Source organism: Panthera pardus, unplaced genomic scaffold (genome assembly GCF_024362965.1).
Source record: "Panthera pardus isolate Hobbes unplaced genomic scaffold, ASM2436296v1 HiC_scaffold_20, whole genome shotgun sequence".
NCBI classification, from domain to species: domain Eukaryota; kingdom Metazoa; phylum Chordata; class Mammalia; order Carnivora; family Felidae; genus Panthera; species Panthera pardus.
The window spans coordinates 28,825,215-28,844,480 of NW_026526766.1; the positions used below are offsets into that span (position 1 = coordinate 28,825,215).

A 19,266-nucleotide genomic window follows, 5' to 3' on the forward strand; every position below is an offset into this window, starting at 1 on the left:
TTCACAAACTGAATATAGCTTTGTAACTAGCACCCTGATCAAGAAGCAGAATGCGACCAATGCCCCGGAAGAACCCATGCCCCCCTCCTTCCAGTCACCTCCCTCCTGACACACACAAGGCCCAATGTCCTGACTTCTAAAAGCAGTGAGACCCATGTCAGACTTCTGACCTGAAGAATGGTAAAATGGAGATTTGTGTTGTTTTAAGCCTCTAAATTTGTAGTGATTTGTTATAGCAGCAACAGGAAACTGATACAGTGTTGCCGCTGGTAAATGGGAGAACCATGAGTTAAACCCATGGCTCTGTCCCCAAAGCTTGAGTTCTTAAAAACCAACATAATATATAGATAGCATTGCCTTTAGCTTGAATGGGTTTCAGTCTTCTGTGGAGGATAAGAAGGTAAAATAAAAGTCCAGATGTCAGCCAGCATCAGGGTAAGTTGGGAAATAGGTAGAATATGGCCTTGAAGTACATACTCTTGCCCATCCTGCAGTCCCTGCATTCAAACTGCCTCCTGTCTAGAAAAATATGAGATACATTACTAACACTTAAGGGTGAATTCTTTTAGCACAGTAGCTCTTCTGAAAGTATTTGCATTCTAAGAGACCCAAGGAGTGGCTCTTTAACATCTATGAGAAGGACGGCTGAACTCGGGTGCTGTGGCTGGCCCTACACCTATATGCAAACCCCTTCTTCCTGCCCACCTCTGCCATGGAATCAGAAAAAGCCAAAGAGACTCTTCCCCATGCTGCTTTACAGCCTTGGGTAACCAGTGAGAGGAAATCAGCTCTGGGCTTTCTGGAGCAAGTTTTGCTTTCTTGATGAAAGGAATAGATATTGCTGGCACAGCACCCCTTTTCTCCTGCCTTTTTGTTTTATGTTGAACATGAATGTGATGCCTGGAGCTGCGGTAGCCAACTTGAGACCATGAGGTGGCAGGTGTGAGGACGAAAGTGAAAATAGGAAGGATGGCTGGCAGAATGGGATGATAGAAAGATCTAGAGCTCTGACTGGCATTGCTGAGTCACTGAACCAACCCCAGCAACCACCCTCTTCCGGACGTCTTGTTATAGGAAAGAAGAGAACCCCTCTTCGTGTGTACCAGTGTGAGTTGTCTTTTCTGTTAAATGAAAAGCTTAGTTAAAAACCAGAAGACTGAAGAGTGAAACCTTTTATTTGTTTATTTTTCGTTTCTGGTGCACTTTATTACCTTTTAAAGGGAAATGCTGTTAAGTTCAAAACCTCTGAGAATGACCCTCTGCCCCATACTTTCTAGGACCACCCTGGAAAATATGAGGCATATTGTCTGTTTATATCCTCAAGCATGCTGTTAGTCTATTTGTGGAGTCAAATAAAGATTAGGGAATATGGCTATTGTTCTTAAAAGCAAAGTTATTTATGAGCCTCCAACAGTCAGGTGATCCCTTGTCCTTAATGGCACTTACTGATGCAGATGAGTACTTTCAAAAACTCAGAGAGACATTTACTTCGTGAGCAATTACTAAGAAGATCCCTGACCGGATAAAGACAACTTGAGCAGGCTAATCCTTTCAGCAAAGGTGGTGATATATATTGTGGCAGCTGAATGCTCTTTTACAGCCTAAAGAGAACAATCAGCGAATTCATTCATTTAATTCATGAATTTCCCTTCTATTTACACTTTAAACAAACATGCCAGTTGTTTGCTTAGCTAACAAGCTCTGCCTTCATTATAAGCCATTAGTGACTAGTAATAATTGAAACTGTGTTTGGATTTCAAAAATACAATCAACCTGATTAATTCCACTCTTAGTAATATGGAATTTGTAGTGAATGGCTTGAGCGAGGCAGGAGTTTGTGTCTTTGTCCTCTCCACGAAGCAAGAGTCTGCTAAACTGTTTTATAGACACCAACAAGTTTGACAGTAGAATGTTTCATGAAAAACTAAGAGATTAAATCCACATGCTTATAAGGAGTGAGGCAGCAGATGAAAATGAGTGCATGGCAGAGGATTCCCTAGAACACTTCGTCTTCTCTGCCTACTTTTAATAGAGACGCAGGTAGAAGAAATATTTCACTTTGCCCTTAATCCTGCTGTAAGAAAGGGGGAGAAAAAACACACAAGTGGATTCAGCCAGTGGTGGGGAGACAGAAAGGAGTGGTGGGGAGCTGGGGTCTGAGGGCCCAGGCTCCCACTCAAAGGGTCACCTGCTATTCAGCTGCAGTTGCTACATGGGAATATGGGTCTAGTGTGGCCAAATCTTTCAAATTTTCAGTATAATTAGAAAATCTGGATCTCAAGGTGAAATATTCCCACTTAGAAATTTTGACGGTGGATTTTTTTTTTTTTTTTTTTTAATTAGAGCAATACAGCCACCACAATGTAAATCAGTGGCTCTCCGAGTGTGATCCTTGGACCAGCAACATCAGCATCACCTGGGAACTCATAGAAATGTAGATTCTCAGACCCCAACCAGGCCTGTGAGTCAGACTCTGGAGGTGGGGGCCCAATGATCTATTCTAATGAGCCCTCCAGGTAGGGTTGCCAGGTTTAGCAGATAATGCACGGGGCATGACATACCCTAAAAAATTATTCATTGTTTGTCTGAAATCCACATTTAACTGGGTGTCTTGTATTTATCTAGCAACCCTACCTCTGGATGATTCTGAAACACACTGATGTTGATCAAGCAAAACACATACATAAGCCAGGCTGCCTGTGTTTGAGTCAGATTTGACATCTGCTATGGGATCTTGGACCAGCGATGTAACATCTTTGTGGCTTGGTTTATTTGTGTGTAAAATGGGGGATAGTAATATCTCCTTCACGGGATTGTTAGAATTGAACGGGTTAGTGAATGTAAAGTATTTAGAACCATGCCTGGGTGAGAGTAAGCAAGGTCTTCAGAGTTTACCATCATCATTATTTTGTTTTTCCTCTCATTTTTCTCCACTACCGCCACCACCATTGGACCAACCAGCAGGGAGTACTTGAACTCAGCTTCCTTGAATTCTGTCTTCCTGGATCTACCTTTGATTTAGAGATCTGAGTCTGTTACCTCATACCCTAAGGCAGCTCTGGTGCTTGTTCCTACACAGAGTACCCTAGTGCTTTGGAAGCTAGCTGACAGTGTGGCTGTCTGGCAGGAGGACCCTGTGCCTTCTGCACAGATCTGCTTCCAGGAGTCATTCTATCAGTTTGCAGCACCCTGCTGTGTTCAGGCCTATCGCTGTCCAGACCCACCTTTTTGCCCCCTGTATGCTTTCATCAGCCCCCTGCACAGCACTTAAACATATTCCTAAGTACATCTTGAGGTTTCAGATTCCCAGAGTGCCTCTCAGTGGTGGAAGCAACGGATGACCTCCCCTCCACCCCAGTTAAATTTCTAAGTACTCTTGGGGAAATTCCCGCAATTTCTTTCTCTAGACAAGGAACATGGGAGGACGTGGTTTGTGGATCCAAAGAGTGCTCACACCATACTTCAAGGGAAACCCATAACCATGTGGTTCTTACTGAGGGTGGTGCAAACTGCCTGAACATATTCCTTCATCGAAGCAGCTTTCCAGGCTTCTACCTGGCCACGAATGACAGACCTGTACACACAGCAAAAACCGACTGGATGAGATATTATGGTGCTGAGTAGCACCATTTTGTTGCTAATATGAGAATGAAGCAAAATGCATTATTTTATTAAATAAAATTTCCCCTGTATCACAGGGGAAGCTAATTTTATTAGCTCTTTTTATGGGAACAAACATCATCACCCTGGTTGGGGAGGACGGGAGCAGGGGGTAAAGGAGTGGAATCACATTTTGTCATCCATGTGCTTTAGTGGAGGCTGCCAACATGTTTTAATTGGTAATTACTTACCAGGAGAGTTCTCCAGATCCTGCAGAACACAGCTCTTGGTTCATAAGTAATTTAGTGATTTCAAAAGACATGCTCAGCTACAATAAATATTGTTCATGTAGTTTTGGTATGGGTAGGTCCCCGGTGTCCAAAACATCAGAGTGTTCAGTAACTTCAAAAAAACCTGTTTCTTGGGGCGCCTGGGTGGCTCAGTTGGTTAAGCGTTCGACTCTTGGTTTTGGCTCCGGCCATGATCTCACGATCTCATGGTCTGAGCCCACGTGGGGCTCTGCACTGATAGCAGGGGGTCTGCTTGGGATCTTCTCTGTCCTTCTCTCTCTGCCCCACCCGAGCTCATGTGCTCTCTCCCTCTCTCTCTCAAAATAAATAAATAAACTTAAAAAAAGAAAAAAAGCTCTTTCTTTGTTTTCGTCTGTGAAAATCCAAAGACTCCTTAGGTAGACATTGCACATTAGGATTCAGAAGGAAAGGAGTCCAAATCTGGTTGGATAATTCAAATACTAGTTCTACCTATGATTCTTAAGCTTTACTTGTGGCTTTATTTAGCTTTTAGATCAGCATAACCACAAGATACCAACCGCCACCACCTTCCTCAGGCAGGGTTGCCCCAGTTAGATGTAGCCAACTCCTGATAGCTCATTGCTAGCCCTGTCTCCACTTTTCGTTCAGGGCTGAGGTCTAGACAGCATTCTCAATGGACTGATTGCCCAGCGGTGCAGGAGTACGGTGTCTGTTGCTCTGCTTTTTGACAGCTAAGCACTCTGCCAAAGACAATCTCTGTTTTCTCAAGTTGGAAGTGGTCTTTGTGTTTGCTGGAAAGAGAGGTGGTCTCTGCGTTTTGTTGCTGCCATGCTATGATTTTTCCCATTAGCAAGAGACCAAGGCCAACACTAAACAAAGTTGTGAAGCGGGCAAAATGTTTTGGTGTCCCCAGCGCCAACCCTTTTTCCCTCCTTGTGCCTCACTTGGAACCCCATCTCTCCTCCCAGCTGTCATCTGTGCTCAGCTATTGAGCCTTTCTCTGTCTTCCATGAGCCCCATACTGAACCCTGGTAGGATGCACACCTCAGTGTGCAATGAAACCATGAGCTTCTTCACCTAAGGTTACTGCTTTAAACCAGAGAGGAGAAAGATTGTAGCTCCTGTCCATAGGTTTATTTGCTTTGACCTGGGGTTTGAAAAAATTGCTGCCTATTTCCCCCTATTGTTTTCTACTTCCATCTTGTAGTTACCTGTTTCCCTATATTATTATCCCCCTCTAATCTACTTCCTTCATCTTGTTATTTGCTTCCCATCTTGTTGTCTATTTCCTCCTTCCTTTTGTAATCTGCTTTTCTCATTTGATCTGTTTCCCCCTCTCCTTGACTCCTTCCCCCTCTCCTTGTCTATTTCTCTATCTCCTTGTGTGCTCCTCCCATCTTTTTGTCTACTCCCCTTATCTTTTTATCCATTTCCCCCGTCTCTGCATCCCTCATTGTATTATGTTCTTGGCTCCTGTAAACCTTTGAGCTTGCGACCTGCTTTAAACCATCTCTTCTTGAAAAAAATTTCAGAGGATTGTTGCAGGCAGTGAACCTACTCTGTGTGATGCTATAATGGTGGTTACATGTCATACATTTGTCCAAACCCATAGAAAATGCCTCACGCCAACAGTGAAACTAATGTAAACTGTAGACTGTGAAAATGATGCATCAAGGTAGATTCATCAATTACAATAACAAATGCACCATTTTGGTGGGGGATGTTGATAGTAGGGGAGGTTATACATTTGTGGGCAGAGGGGTATATAGAACTCTCTGTTCCCTGCTGCTCCGTTTTTGCAGAACCTAAGTTTTGAACCTAAGACAACTCTAAAAAATAAAGTCTATTTAGGAAAAGGAACATCAGGAGTTAGCAAAAATGGGTGGGAGATAGAAGGCAGGGAGAGTCTGGCGTGTTCCTGGCCTCCTAGGGATGGGCCTAAGCACCTTTGCACCTGCTTATCTAAGCATCCCCTTGTGGTGGTCCACGAGGGACTGCTGGCATAGGGCAGGGTTAGAAAGAATGAGGTGCTACATTCAGGAATTTAGGCCCTTTGAAGGCATCAGAAGTGGAGTGGTAATGTTTTCCTCGCTTTGCCCCCTGTCCCTTCCATCCTCACCTGCTTTCCCACAAGGAAGAGGCTGAAGGTCTACCAATCAAAAGTCTGGTAACCCTGGCCGGTTCTGGCTGTGACATACATTTAGGGAACAGAGGTCCCAGGGCATGGCTGGTGGCTTCCCTTGGGTGGACTCTGAAGATGGGGCTCCATCAAGGACATTATTGCACCACTGGGCTTGAGCTAGCACAGAGGGATGGGAGCCCAGAAGTTGCAGATCTAAACCAAATGACCCTGGGCAGAGTTGGGCAGAGTAAGGCTTCAGGGTCAAGACTGTATGAATAGAAATACTCCATTACTTGCTCGCTATGTGACCTTCAGCTAGTCACTTTACCTTTTTCTACCTCACTTTCAGAATCTGTAAAATGGGGATAATAATAAAATCTATCTCCTGAGGTCATGAGATAGATCAGATGAGATGATATATATATCATATAGTGCCCAGCACATAGGAAGCACTCAAGCAATATGAATCTTTAGAAGGAAGATTTGCTTTTGGTAGAAGCCTCTGGAATGTGGCCTGGGGATTCTCTTAGTCACTCTCTGCTGTAGTTATGTTGGTAGTTTCAGCCAAAATCCATTTAGGTAGGATTGCCTGGGTGGCTCAGTTGGTTGAGCGTCTGACTCTTGGTTTTGGCTCATTTCATGATCTCACAGTTCATAAGTTCGAGCCCCATATCAGGCTCTGCGCTGACAGCAGAGTCTGCTTAGGATTCTTTCTCTCTCCCTCTCTCTCTCAAAATAAATAAATAAAAACTTAAAAACCTGAATTCATTTAGGAAAATGAGTAGATGTTTTGCCACCTGTTTGCTATTCAGAATTTTTAAAGGAAAACTTATACTAATGTTAGCCTTTTCTCCCAAACCTAGATCTCAGTGTTGATCAGATGTAGTAGGTTTTCGTCAAGGTTTTAGAGCTGGTTTCTACCTCAAGCTCCTGAAAGTCCCATATCCCTGAAAGAACATTCCCTCATCTCCTACAGGTCCAGTGTAAAGACTACCTTGTGTGACCACAGTGGGATGCCAGATGGGGCAAATGAAGCATAACTAGTTCCTACTGAGCAGTCTCGGAGCCAGATGGGAGCAGGGGCTCTCCAGGTCATCTGGGCCACCCCTTTGCCTTTGGGACCACAGATGCCTCCCCTACATCAGACTGCATGCCAGAGATAGGGACTACAGGATTTCATTGCAGAGAAGAGGGGCTCCAGATTGAGCATTTTTGTTTGTGAACACATTGGTTGAAGTGCTTGACATGTATCACGCTAACCTTAAGGATGAAAGAGAAAACACATTCTGAATCTTAGGGAGTGGTAACTAAGATTTGGTCTCCCTTTGCAGATTGCCCCAGGCTACTACGAATTTACTTTTAGCTGTCCAAATTAAATTAGCAAGTAATTAAGTCATGCAAGCAAAAGCTGCTTTCACATGATTATGAGACCCTTAAAACTATCCAGGTTGACTTTGCAGGGAAAAGAGCCTCTTTCCTGGTTTCTTCCTTCCTCCCCATAATGGGACATTGGAGTCCACGTATTGTTGAGATTGTGAAAAACTGAACCGCTAAGAAGTTCAAGCTCGAAGAGTATAAATCTGTTTCCTGGATGCCCCTCCCAAGGATCTGTAGAAAAAGTGAATCTGCTCCTCCTCCCCCCACCCCCCCACCCCGGGGGAATTGGGATCAGCTCCAGTATGATGGGAGGGGTGGCCTTAACCAAAAGCCATTTCCTGTCCCGGTCCCACCCGCAGCCTGCTCTGACACGCCGGGCGGCAACGTGGAGCTGGAGCCCCTAAGTGCTGTACCTCTCCCTGGGCAGCAAGATGGGCCACGCTGGTCACGTCTCCCTGGACAAAGCTGAAATAAATCACACACCAGCCCCTGCTTAAGATCTGATGAAATTCTCCATTTCCGTTCCAAATTGAATTCCTCCCGAAGGATTGGAGCAGCTCTTGAGAGTAATGAAGGCACTCCTTCCTCCTCTGCTAGAAGCATGTTTTACATTAACAGACACAGCCTTCTAATCTGGATGGAGAGGTAGCTTTTAGGAACAGTCCTGGGAAGCTGTTTTCAGGCCAGAAATGATATTTTTAATCTCGAGGGGCAAGGCAGCAGACATCCACCACCACGTGGCCTCTGTCGGGAGCAGCCCCGCTGGTGGTCTCCTGGGAAAGAATGGGAACACGTGTCCTGCCGTCGCTCTGTGCCGCCCCCCTCCTCTGCCCCCTGTCCTCCTCCGACCACTTGTAGCAAGGGAGAATTTATGATACAACCCAGGAGTCTTCTGCTTTTTGAGAGTTGGAAGTATTACTTTTCTGCCCATCTCTTATTTGGGAAAAGTGATAAACTCTGTGAATTTAAAAAGAAAACAGTTTTTAGGATGAAGATATCATTGAAGTGATTATCTTCATCCTTTGCAGTGATGAATCGACAATTTGGCATATTGTAGAGGCAGCTGACACAGGCCCTTTTAGGGGGAAACAAGACAACCTGTTTTCAAATGGGCCTTGTCAGAGTGAAGACGGATGACCCGCTGGCTGATTAGGACCATGAATAAGGTTCTGAGAATGCGGGAATGTGTGAGGAGCCCAGGGGTGAAACTTATAAATCAAGGTTAAGGTAGAAGTAGAAAATTCTAAACATCCATCCTGTTTTGAAGGTGGGCAGGAAGTAGATTATCTGCCGGTAAAGGAGTATTTAATATTACTCCTTAAAGTGAGTTTAAGAGCATTATACTTTTCCTCACTCACTGTTGAAAAAAAAACAACAGGGTAAAAATCGTACGTAACACGAGCAATTCTGACATTTAGGGTCGAGAGGAGGAAATTCTCCTTGAAAGTAAATTCTATTGGTCCTTTTGTGTCAGAATTTTGTTCATAACCCTTGAGAAAGATTATCAAAACCTTACTCCATTTTTAATCCATGTTTTAAATTTAGTTTTAAGAAAGAAGCCATTTCCTTCATAGGGAAGTACCACCCCAGAGTCGCCCACAGTTAAAAAGCCAAGCTCAGAGTGCAGACTCCACTGCAGGAGGATTTGGGGTCTGGTTCTCAACTGGAAAATTGCTTTTCAGGGAGAAGGTCATGTTTTCCACTGATAATAGGGTCACTTATATCAAATGAAACACCCTTCCTTCCGACCCAGGAGGATGTTTAAGCTTTGATCTTTCTCCGAAGACAGTAGGAAATCCATTTATTCCTGGCTAGGAAGAAGGGCCTGGGGATGGGAAGTGGGAACGTAGGATTCCAGCCACGCCGGTCCCGTCCTGAGCCCGGCCAAGACGCACGGAGGCCAGGCCGGGTGGAGTCTCCAGAGCACTGGCAGGTGGGGAGGGAGGTCTGGCGGAGACAACAAAGGCCCTAGGAGGGAAAAGATTAAAGGGCAGGAAAGCGCACAGCCACCCCTCACCCCCCACGCAGCTGCTTTTGTGCATTCCTTCAGGCTCTCTAGACTTTGATATTTGCATAAATGGGCCTTGGCTGGACTTCCACGTTGGGACAGAACAGCGAGCCATCACCGAGGACGGGGCAGGCGTTTTCTTCGTGGACAGTCTGGGCGTGACTTCACAGTCATCAGCTTGTGTAACCTTCGTGGGTTGAGTGGACGGGTCAGTCGTCCAGTCTCTGTAACTACGTGCGCACCGTCTGTGTCTCTGGCCAGCAGACCCTTCCGATGCAGACTCCTCTTTGAGCCTGTTTACAAGGCCTGCAGTTACTTCTGTTTTGTTTTAGCCAAAAGGGCCAAGCGCTGCCAGCAGTATGTCTGGAATGTTATTTACTTGGTACATTTCTGTGGCTTTCCTTTGTAGCGCTGCACATGCCAGAGCAAGGGGTCATTTACTCGAAAATGCCAGGTTTCACAGTTTGTCTTCTCTATGGGGTGACTTGCTCAGTAAGAAGGTTAGCTCCTGTGCCTGTCAGTTCCTTCCTCCCTTGCTTCCATCGGCCCTCCTGTCCTCCCTTCTTCCCTGCCTTCCTTTTTTGTTTTCTGACTTTGTCCTCTGAACTACTGCTGGTGGCTGCTGCATTGCCCCCCTCCCCCACCCGCCGCATCCTAAATGCCCCAACCACACGTTTTAATTCCTGGGGTTTCTGGTGGACTCTGCTGAGGGCCTGGCAGACACTTCATTTGCGTGCTTGCCCTGTTATTATTTCACATGAAAGCTGTCTATTTTGGCACACGTGGCTCCTACGATTTCAGTGGAGCTCTCCGAGCTGAATGGGCGATGTTGTGCAAGGGAAATACAGGTGGGGTTTTCTCTACTGGTGGCCGTGGGGGCGGAGGACAAATCTGCGAGCAGTCCCGGCTTGTGCAGAGCCGGCGTGGTAGCAAACAAATGGCTTTTGAAGGAGGGAACCCGTGTGTACAGTTTCTTAATTTGGGAGGTTTCCCAACTGTTCTTGTCCAAATGAAGGAGGAGGGATTTTTTTTTTTTTTAAAGCAAATTCTTCATTAATAAAAGTGTAAACAAGTCCTGGATAAATGAAAAATGTGGAAGGTAGAAGCAGAGGAGGTTTTCTATCTGCCTCTTCTTTTTTTCAGCCTCCCTTCCTCCCATTTGTCTATGCAATCTAATCATGGTATTTGGGGTTTTAAAACAAGGTATGGAAAATGAGATTAGATAAATCTCCCCAGCTGGGGCCAGCCCTGGGGCCGTTCGCACACCTGGGAGTGTTGGCTCCCCCTACCCCCTGCCTAATTTTGTTATGTCATGTGAATGTATAAGCAGCTACAGATAGGAGATGATACCTTTGAAAATCTTTGCCTTGCAGAGACTGCCCCTTCATCTGAGTCTCTCAGAAACCTCACCCATCCACGGCACCTGTTGGTGTGTTAACTCCATAACCAGCCCCAGTCCGAAATGGAAAATTTTTGCTTCCATTCTTCTCGGCCTTTCCTGTCCTTCTGCATGACTTCTCAATTTGCGTGTAAGCTGCTCGGATTTTTGGCTGAAGGGGCTTCTTTGATCACTCTCTTGACAGCATGGGCTTCACAGTCTCACACCTGCTCTTCTTTTACAGTCCAGATTTCAGAGTAAACGCTTCCATTGCCTTGTAATTTCTTCGGCATAAAACTTTGGTGCAGGTTACTCATTACAGGTAATAGCCGTTGGGTGACGGAGACGACTGCTTGGCACAAACGGCCACCTGAACCGCTGCCAGAAACGTAAACTGCCACTTTATTTGTTTCTGAAAGCATCTAAGCTGCAAGCCTATCCGTCATGATCTGGCATGCACATGATAATAACAGGCTCGCCAGGCTGAGAAAGCCGCCCCATGGGGCAACCACGAGGGCAGGCTCTAACAAGACTCCGTGTGTTTTCTCCCCCATTATCCACAGCCCACACATCATCTTCCTCTCTCAGAGCGTCTTGACGGGAAACAGCCATCTCTGTGGGACCCGTCTCTGCCATGAAATCGCTCACGCCTGGTTTGGCCTAGCCATCGGGGCCCGGGACTGGACGGAGGAGTGGCTGAGCGAAGGGTTCGCCACTCACTTGGAAGATGTGTTCTGGGCCAAAGCACAGCAGGTAGGTTTACAGTGACCCTAAGCATTTCCCCACCCAGAGTCAGATTCTCTTCACAGGCATCTGTTCATTCAACAGATATGTAGAGGGCTTATTGTGCACCAGGACTGTGCTGCTTGCTGGGGAGAGAGCTGTGTAAACAGAGAAAAGTCCCTGAGCCCTGGGGGTTCTCAATGCAGGGATAGGAGAGAGAATGGGGAAACAGACAAACACATCTGTAACACGTCAGGTGGTGAGGACTGGAAGGCAGATGAAGCTGGAGAGAGTGGTGGGAAGCTGAGTTTTAGAAGGCACTAGAGGGCTCTCTGATAGTGGACATTCGAGCAGAGACTAGGAGCTCAGGTCAGGCTGTGGCATACCCAGGCACTCCCTTGTGGTTATGGTTGTGGTGATGTTGACTGTGTATGGTTTTGGTTCTTTACTAATAAGATAAAAATTTAAATCGGGAGTTGTCATCTCAGATGTCTGCTGGCAACTAATGAAGACTGAAACGCGGCTGGTGTAGTAGGTGAGGGAGCGGTGAGGACTCAGGCCAACTGGGAGCTGCGCATCAGTGAGGGCCAGTTGTCATCGTGTGGACGGGAGGGCTCGGGGGAGCCTGGACTCGTAGTTGTTTAAAGGAAGTTCTCAATCTGGATTTTTATGTGAAATTTAGTAATTTAAAGAATACTATGCCAAGCGAACATACCCAGAGGTATGGGCAACACTTTCCCAGTTTACAACCTCTGCTTTAAAGAATTGGATGCCAGTGCTAATGAGGATATGGCAGCTAAACTGGTTCCTGCTTATGTTTTAGTTCCGAATATTTGGTCACTTCTCTTCCCTGCCCTCCCCACCCCTTACACGCTTACTGGACTAGTTAACATTTTCTGAAATCTTCAAGTTTGTGCATACCTGTGTGGTTTTGTTCGAGTTCCTTCTGCCTGTTGAAATCCTGTTTGTTTTTCACTAACCAGCTCAAGATCACCTACTCTGAATAGCCCAGACTGATCAGTCCACTCACAATCCAATACTTACTCTTCTAGAAGCTTGGAACTCCCCCAGTATTTGGTACCTGCCTCTCTTTCCCTCACTTTTTTCTTTTTCCCTTGAACCTCTCAACTAGACTGTGACCTCTTCCCGAACGAAGCTACATCTTACTCGCCCTCCCACCCTCTCTGCCCCTTGGCCTGCAGCATGCACCCTGTGTCCCCTGCCACACAGTGAAGAGCAGCCACGTGGCAGGTTTGGGAAAGGCGGCTGGGTTTGGAGTCAGACCAGGTATGGAATCCCACCTCTGCTGTTCACCAGCTCTGTAAGTGTGGGTAGTTTATGTAGCCTCCCTGAGCCTCAGTTTCCTCATTTGGAAAATGGGTATAAGAATAAACATTTGCACTGTGAATGGGAAAATTATGAATGACACATGGAGCTTGTGCAAGAAATACCAGTTCTCCTTTTCTGCTCTCATTCTCTTTGTATTTTCCACCATCTGACGCACAGTAGACATTTAGCAAGGGTTAAATAGGCTAATATCAATGAGTCTCTATCAACATCCCTTTTCTCAGGTGCTTCTGTCCTGAGACAATCAGATTTGTGCTATTCTTGATAAGTGTGAAATTTATTTCTGGCATGTAATGATGATCTCTCTGTTCATCATCTCCATCCCCATGAAGTGCTCCTCCTTTGGCTTTGCCCCTGCCCATAGTTCCAGGGGATCACGCCTGAGTCTCATCGCATGGGTCCTGCCTCTTACTGCCCTGAATATGTCCATCTCCACTAACAGAGACATGAAGCCAGTCTGGCCTCATCTCACAGCTGCATACCTTCTGTGTGTCCATCTGTGCTAGACCTGTAGAGATAATAGGATGGGTAAGACACAACCCTGCTCTGAAAGAGGTCATAGTTGAACTATGAAGATAAGAAAAGCACACAGCAGACAACAAGTTAGAAGAGAGAGGTAAACACCGAATATTGTATGGCTTCAAAGGTGGGAGAGGTCAGGTCTGAGCTGATCCAGAAAGTCTTCTTGGAGGAGGTGACTTCTGACATGGGCCTCAAAGGGAAAGCAGGAGTTGAGGATTCTTTATCCCTCCTTTCCCCTTAACCTGGCGCAGGAGACAACCCACCTCATCACCCTTTACTGTCTGGGCAATAACTCTTCTATACGTGAAAACACTTTGGTCTGAAATAAAGTGGCCATTCCAGATTTTAGCACAAAGTTTGGAAACATTTCCAGAGCACGTGGGTCACTCTAGCTCCTTCCTTGAAGGGAGGTCTGAGTGTGTGCAGCAGACCTCCCAAGCATGAGAGGAGGGCTCTTTGGGGCAGGGAAGGGTGCACTGGCTCACAGGACTCTCCTGGCCAGCAGTGGATGTCACCAGGGAAGAGGTCATGAGGCACACTGGCCACTTGGCTGCCCAGATGACTGTGCTGTGCAGCACTGAACATTAGCAAGCAGGGCAAAGTGGGGAGGGGGAAATCACTGAATGAGGAGATAGAAAGTGGCATTCCATAGGGAGAAGTGAATTGAGTTAGCTGCAAGATTGTATCATATAACTTGTCATCAACCCTGATAAAAATCTAAACTCCCTCACAGGTGTCTTAGCTCAGGCTGCCATAACACAATGCCACAGACTGCGAGGCTTAAACAACACTTGTTTTCTCATAGTTCTGGGGGCTAAAAATCCAAGATCAATGTGCTGACAGGCTTGGGTTCTGGGGAGACCTTTCTCTCCTAGCTTGGTGATGGTCACCTCTCAGTATGTCCTTCCATGGCCTCTCCTCTGCATATGTGGAGAGAGAGCTCTGGCGTGTCTTCCTCTACTTGTAAGGACCCCATTCCTGTTGGACCAGGGCCCATCCTAATAACTTCATTAACCTTAATTACCTACTTAAAGGTCCTGTCTCCAAATAGAGTCACATTGGGGGTTAGGGCTTCAACATACGAATTTTCCATAGCAACAGAGCACACAGAACCTATTGATCATCTGGCCTCTGCTGGCTGCTTGGCACCTCTGTCCCTCCCCAATAATAGCGTGCTCCCAGCCTGACCATATCCTTCACCATTCTGTAAATACATCACACTCTTTCTAGGCCCCATGAACCTTGCACATGCTTTCCCTCTGCCTGAAATTCCTCCTCCCCTGGCTGACTCCTCCTGTCCCTGGGGACCAGCACAGGCCCCAGCACCTCCTCAGGAAAGCCTTCTGACTCACCTGGCTGGCCAGAGGGCATCTAGATTCTTCCTTAACCTCTACCATGACTGCACTCTAATGGCTGGTGTTCTTATCAGTCTTCCTGGAGTACATGCTGTGTCCGTAATGTACCCAGGGCCTGGCAGAGACTCAGTAAATATCTGTTGAATGAACCATTAAGGCTCTTTAGTTTCCAGAAATGCCTGTTGATACTGACATTTCCCTCCCTAGTGGATGTTCTGCTGCCCTCCCTTACAGAGACTTTAGCCGCAGGGCCTCATGAGCCCAGTGACAGCCGCCGATTCTCACTAGCAGGGCAGGGAGTGATGGTGCTCCCCTCCCCCAGACTCAGTCCAGGCAGTACACTCTTTCTGGTTATATGCAGACAGAATCATCTGGGCTGCATTAGCAGGCTCCAGTGTAAACAGCCCTTAACAAAACTGAGGGCTGGGAAAAGTAGGAGGTAAATGGAGGGGACCTGCCCCACCCTGTGCAGAAAGACAAAGCAGGAAAGGTCTGGATGGAATCAGACTGGAAATGGCCCCCTAGGGAAGCCTGCTCTCTTGGGGCCAGGGTTGTGTGAAGGGTGGGTCTAGGACCAGGGGGCGCCTTCCAAACAGCCAGGCCCAGCTCTGTCACCAGCAGAAGAGTGAGCAACTGGCTCTTTGAGGACCCGCCAGACCCCCTCTGCCCTCTGACTTTTCTGGTGGGGCACAAGGCACGGTGGAGAGACCATCACCCTGAAACTGAGCAAGCTGCTCCTTTGGGCAGCTGTGACCCACACAAGGACAACAGTGACCTTTGTGCACATGTGTTTGTGTGTCTGTGGCCCAAGCAGCTGGACCCCCATGAGGCCCAGGAGCAGCAGGAGCTGAAGGCTTGTCTACGCTGGTGTCGTCTCCAGGACGAGGTGCGGAACTCCCCGGAGGAGATGCAGGTGTTGAGGTAAAGCGCCAGGTGATCTCTTTGCCTTCTCATCCTCTGCCTGCCACCTCCTTCCTTCTCTCCTTCCAGCCACCTCCTGGCCATCTGTGAAATCTGCTGCGTTTCCTTTTTAAATCAAATTGGGTTAGGTCACCACCACCCTACCCATCCCAGGGATGTGATTGTTGTGTTTTGCGTCTTTCAGGGCTTTGCCTTCTGACATTTTCCTGGTGTCTCTGGCCAGGAAAAAACTAACACAAGGCCGTTTCCAGGACCAAATTCTTCATTTGACGTTCTAAGAGTCACTTTATGTGGTGGCTGAGGACTCAGACAAGGTTGGGGTCTGATGACCTGACAAAATAATAAATAAATAAATAAATAAATAAATAAATAAATAAATAAATAAATAAATAATAAAAGCCAAAAAAAAAAAAAAAAAACCTTTAGGAAAAACTTGATTCCTAAGTGTTTAGTAATAACAGATGTTTGTGTCAATGGGGCCTTTTGTTTCCCGTCTTCCCAGCAGGAGGCCGCTCCCGGGTCTGGGGAAGATTCTACTCCTAGCTCCTGAGTTTTGTTTTCAGAGTGTGACTTGTAGCACTTACTTGTAGGATTACTTCTTGCGCTTTTTCCATTTTTGCCCCTCTCTGCTTTGCTCATTTCCTTCACTTCTCTAAATAGTTGTCATTCTGAAACCCGAAGCCTAGGCCCTAGGAACGCCACGATTGCTATGACAACAGAAGCTTTCATCCTGCTAGAGCCAAGCATGTGGAATCCTCAGTCTGACAGGTGGGAAGGCAGCCATCCAGCAATAGCCCCTCATTTTTGATGATGACCCTGAAGGCCAGTCCACCTCCCCAGCAGGGCCGGCCTGAAATGGTTCAGTTGTTGTTGTTTTTAAATGAACACCCCCACTCCACAGTGAGTGTCCACTGAGGCTAAGTCTGAGGGAAATGCACGGGGCCCAGCCTGACCCCAGGGAGGCTGGCTGGTGCTTTTGAGCAGCACTGCAGCCTGGGCGTGGCCACTCTTCCCACAGACAAGTCCCCCCAGCTCGCACGCAAACCTCTGCGGTCCGCTGACTCATCCATTGTTTAGGAGAGCCAGAGCCAGAGCCAAAGCCAGAGCCAGGAGCCCCGCGTCCCCCACCCAGCACCACTGTTTGTACACCTCTGCACTCAGCCAGTGGGACGGCTATACCTCCCGTGGGACTGATATGGACAGCATCCCTGATCTCGTGGAGCTTCGACTTAGCGGGACTCTGTCATATTCACAGCTAGTTATGCTGAGAAGTGGCACGAAGGGAAGGTGTCTCTGAGGACCATGAAGGCTTGAAGTAGGAAAGGGCCTGACATGCTGGTGCCGGAGGGATGGTGGGGCCAGATGGGCAGAGAAAGGCAGGCAGGAGTCAGGTCAGCAAGCCTTACTCCAAGTGCCTGCAGCAGGGAAGGGTCATGATCTGTCTTGTGTTTTCAGTGCTGCTCTGGCAGTTGGGGGGGTGGGCTACAGGCAGCAGAAGGATGGCAAGGAGAAGGGTTAGAACCCGCAGTTATCCATGCAGGAGATCCTGGGGGTGGGGGGCAGATGCAAGGAATAGACCCATTTGAGACAGGTTTGGGTGGTGGAGCTGCCGGATCTTTGGTCATTGAATGTGGAGAAGAGGGAGATGGGAGTGTCCAGAATGATTCCAGGCTTTTGACTTGAGCAGCTGGGTAGACGGTGAGGCCATTTGGTGAGACAGCCGAGATACCGGAAAGAAAAATAAAAATCCTTAAGTTTGGGATGCCAAATAGATACTCAATATTGAGAACTCAGTGGGGTCTACAAGTCAGCAGCTCACTGGAGAGATTGGAACATTCAGACTATAAATACTTAAAACTGAGCACATTGAAATCACCAAGGAGAGAGGACGGCAAGGGAAGAGGTTGGAGGAAGGTGGGGAGCCAGCAGAGGAACTCTGGAAATCAGTGTGGAAGGGGGGTGGGGCATCGTAATGAACGTGAGTTGATGAAATGTGCTCCCAATTTATAAGCAGGCCAACCGCACACAGAGAAGTCATCACACACATGAGGAGAGCCTTATCTCTGCACTCCATGGGGCTGTGATCAACCCAGCCTCTGAGGGCCAAGAGCTTTTCCTGTGTATATAGAGCCGGGAGAAGAAATACACTATATTTAGACCCTTGTGCTGGAAAGCTTATTATGGCATTTGTTTTTGTCTTAGTATTCAGAAATCGTGTTTGCCTAAATTTAGGCAAACCATGAAATGGCTGCATTTGAAAGATTTGTTGCACATCAGTATAGAAACCAGGGCTATCAGATGTGCTTATGGTGGAGATGAAATGTTTCTGAACCTGCCCCGAGTTACATAGTCTAGGTTTAGTTTACTCCCATCCTGTGGAATTCTCCCTTAAATGGGAACGGAGAGCCTAGAAATAACCGAAAGTGAAAAAGAAAAAAAGAATCAGAGTTATGAGAATTTGTTCTCAGGTTTTATTTTTGTTTAATATGCAAAGAAATCGCTTAAGACAAGACCATAATCAAAGACGCTATCTTTCTCCTCCCTCTCTTTCAAGATACCCCATGGTCTTGAAGTGATGGACCAACAATTTAGAAGTTTGGTTTGTGTCTTGCTACGTTCCTCATTCCTCGGTGTTGACAGACAAAATGGAAACTTTTCTTACTCATCTTTGCAGTAGCTTTCAACATGGTTGACCACTCCCTCCTTCTAAAACCACTTTCTGCACTTGGCTTCTGTGTGTCACACTCTCCCTGATTTCCTTCTGCTCTGATGCCAACCCTTCCCCACCCCTCCTGCTGGCTATTCAACATCTTCACTTAGATGACTCACAGCTCAGAAAGAGAGATTAAGGTGTCCAACATCATACAGCTGATAAAGAGCAGAGCAGAGATTGAAACCTAGGGATGGAAACGACCCTCTTTTCCCTAGTCTCTCTCTCTCTGCTTTCAAGGAACTCGGTATAGCATTTAGTTGCATTTAAAAAAAAAAGACAAAAAACAAAAAACAAACCCTGAAGGTATCTTGAACCATGGAAGGATACAAAGGTTAGGGTTAAAAAAATTATCATTAGGGGCGCCTAGGTGGCTGAATTGGTTAAGCATCTGACTGTTGATTTCGGCTCAGGTCATGATCTCACTGTTGGTGAGTTTGAGCCCCGTGTTGGACTCTGCACTGACAGCGTGGAGCCTGCTTGTGATTCTCTCCCTCCCTCTCTCTCTCTGCCCTTCCCCTGCGTTCTCTCTCTCTTTTTCAAAATAAATTAAAAAACTTAAAAGAAAAAAGTATCCTTGGGCCAAGCATCTTTGTCTTTTACACATGAGTGCATGTGTCTGATTATTTCAGTAGCTATAAGAAAAAAAAAAACCTCAACATTGTGTTGATTATAGATATTGGAGTATTAACAAAGTGAGAAGAGAAAAACTAAAATTGTATTTGGCTCTGACATGCTAATGTTATAACTGTTTCCCAATTGTGTCTTCCATACACCCGGTGTTGAACATGGCTCTCATCGGATATGTCCTGGATTGACTTGGTTGTAAGATTTCATTTGGTTACAACAGTTCCTGTGTTTTCCTTCTCAGCGTTCCTTGGCTGGGGAGCCTGTAATGTGGCGGCAGGCTCTTGTGGCATGACGATTTGCT

The 19,266-nt window shown here is 46.7% G+C and overlaps 1 protein-coding gene across 16 annotated transcripts in view; it reads left to right on the top strand.

The window, feature by feature from the left end:
- Positions 1 to 19,266, top strand: part of AOPEP (aminopeptidase O (putative)) — a 342,850-nt gene that overhangs the window by 177,657 nt on the left and 145,927 nt on the right. For all 16 annotated transcript variants that reach the window (XR_008424187.1, XR_008424185.1, XR_008424186.1 and 13 more), the window contains exons 6-7: positions 11,321 to 11,510; positions 15,519 to 15,625. Coding sequence is in view for 13 of the 16 variants with exons in the window: in XM_053907863.1 (XP_053763838.1) it covers positions 11,321 to 11,510; positions 15,519 to 15,625 (297 nt within the window). In the remaining 3 variants the exon portion in view is untranslated. The remainder of the gene's footprint in view (positions 1 to 11,320; positions 11,511 to 15,518; positions 15,626 to 19,266) is intronic.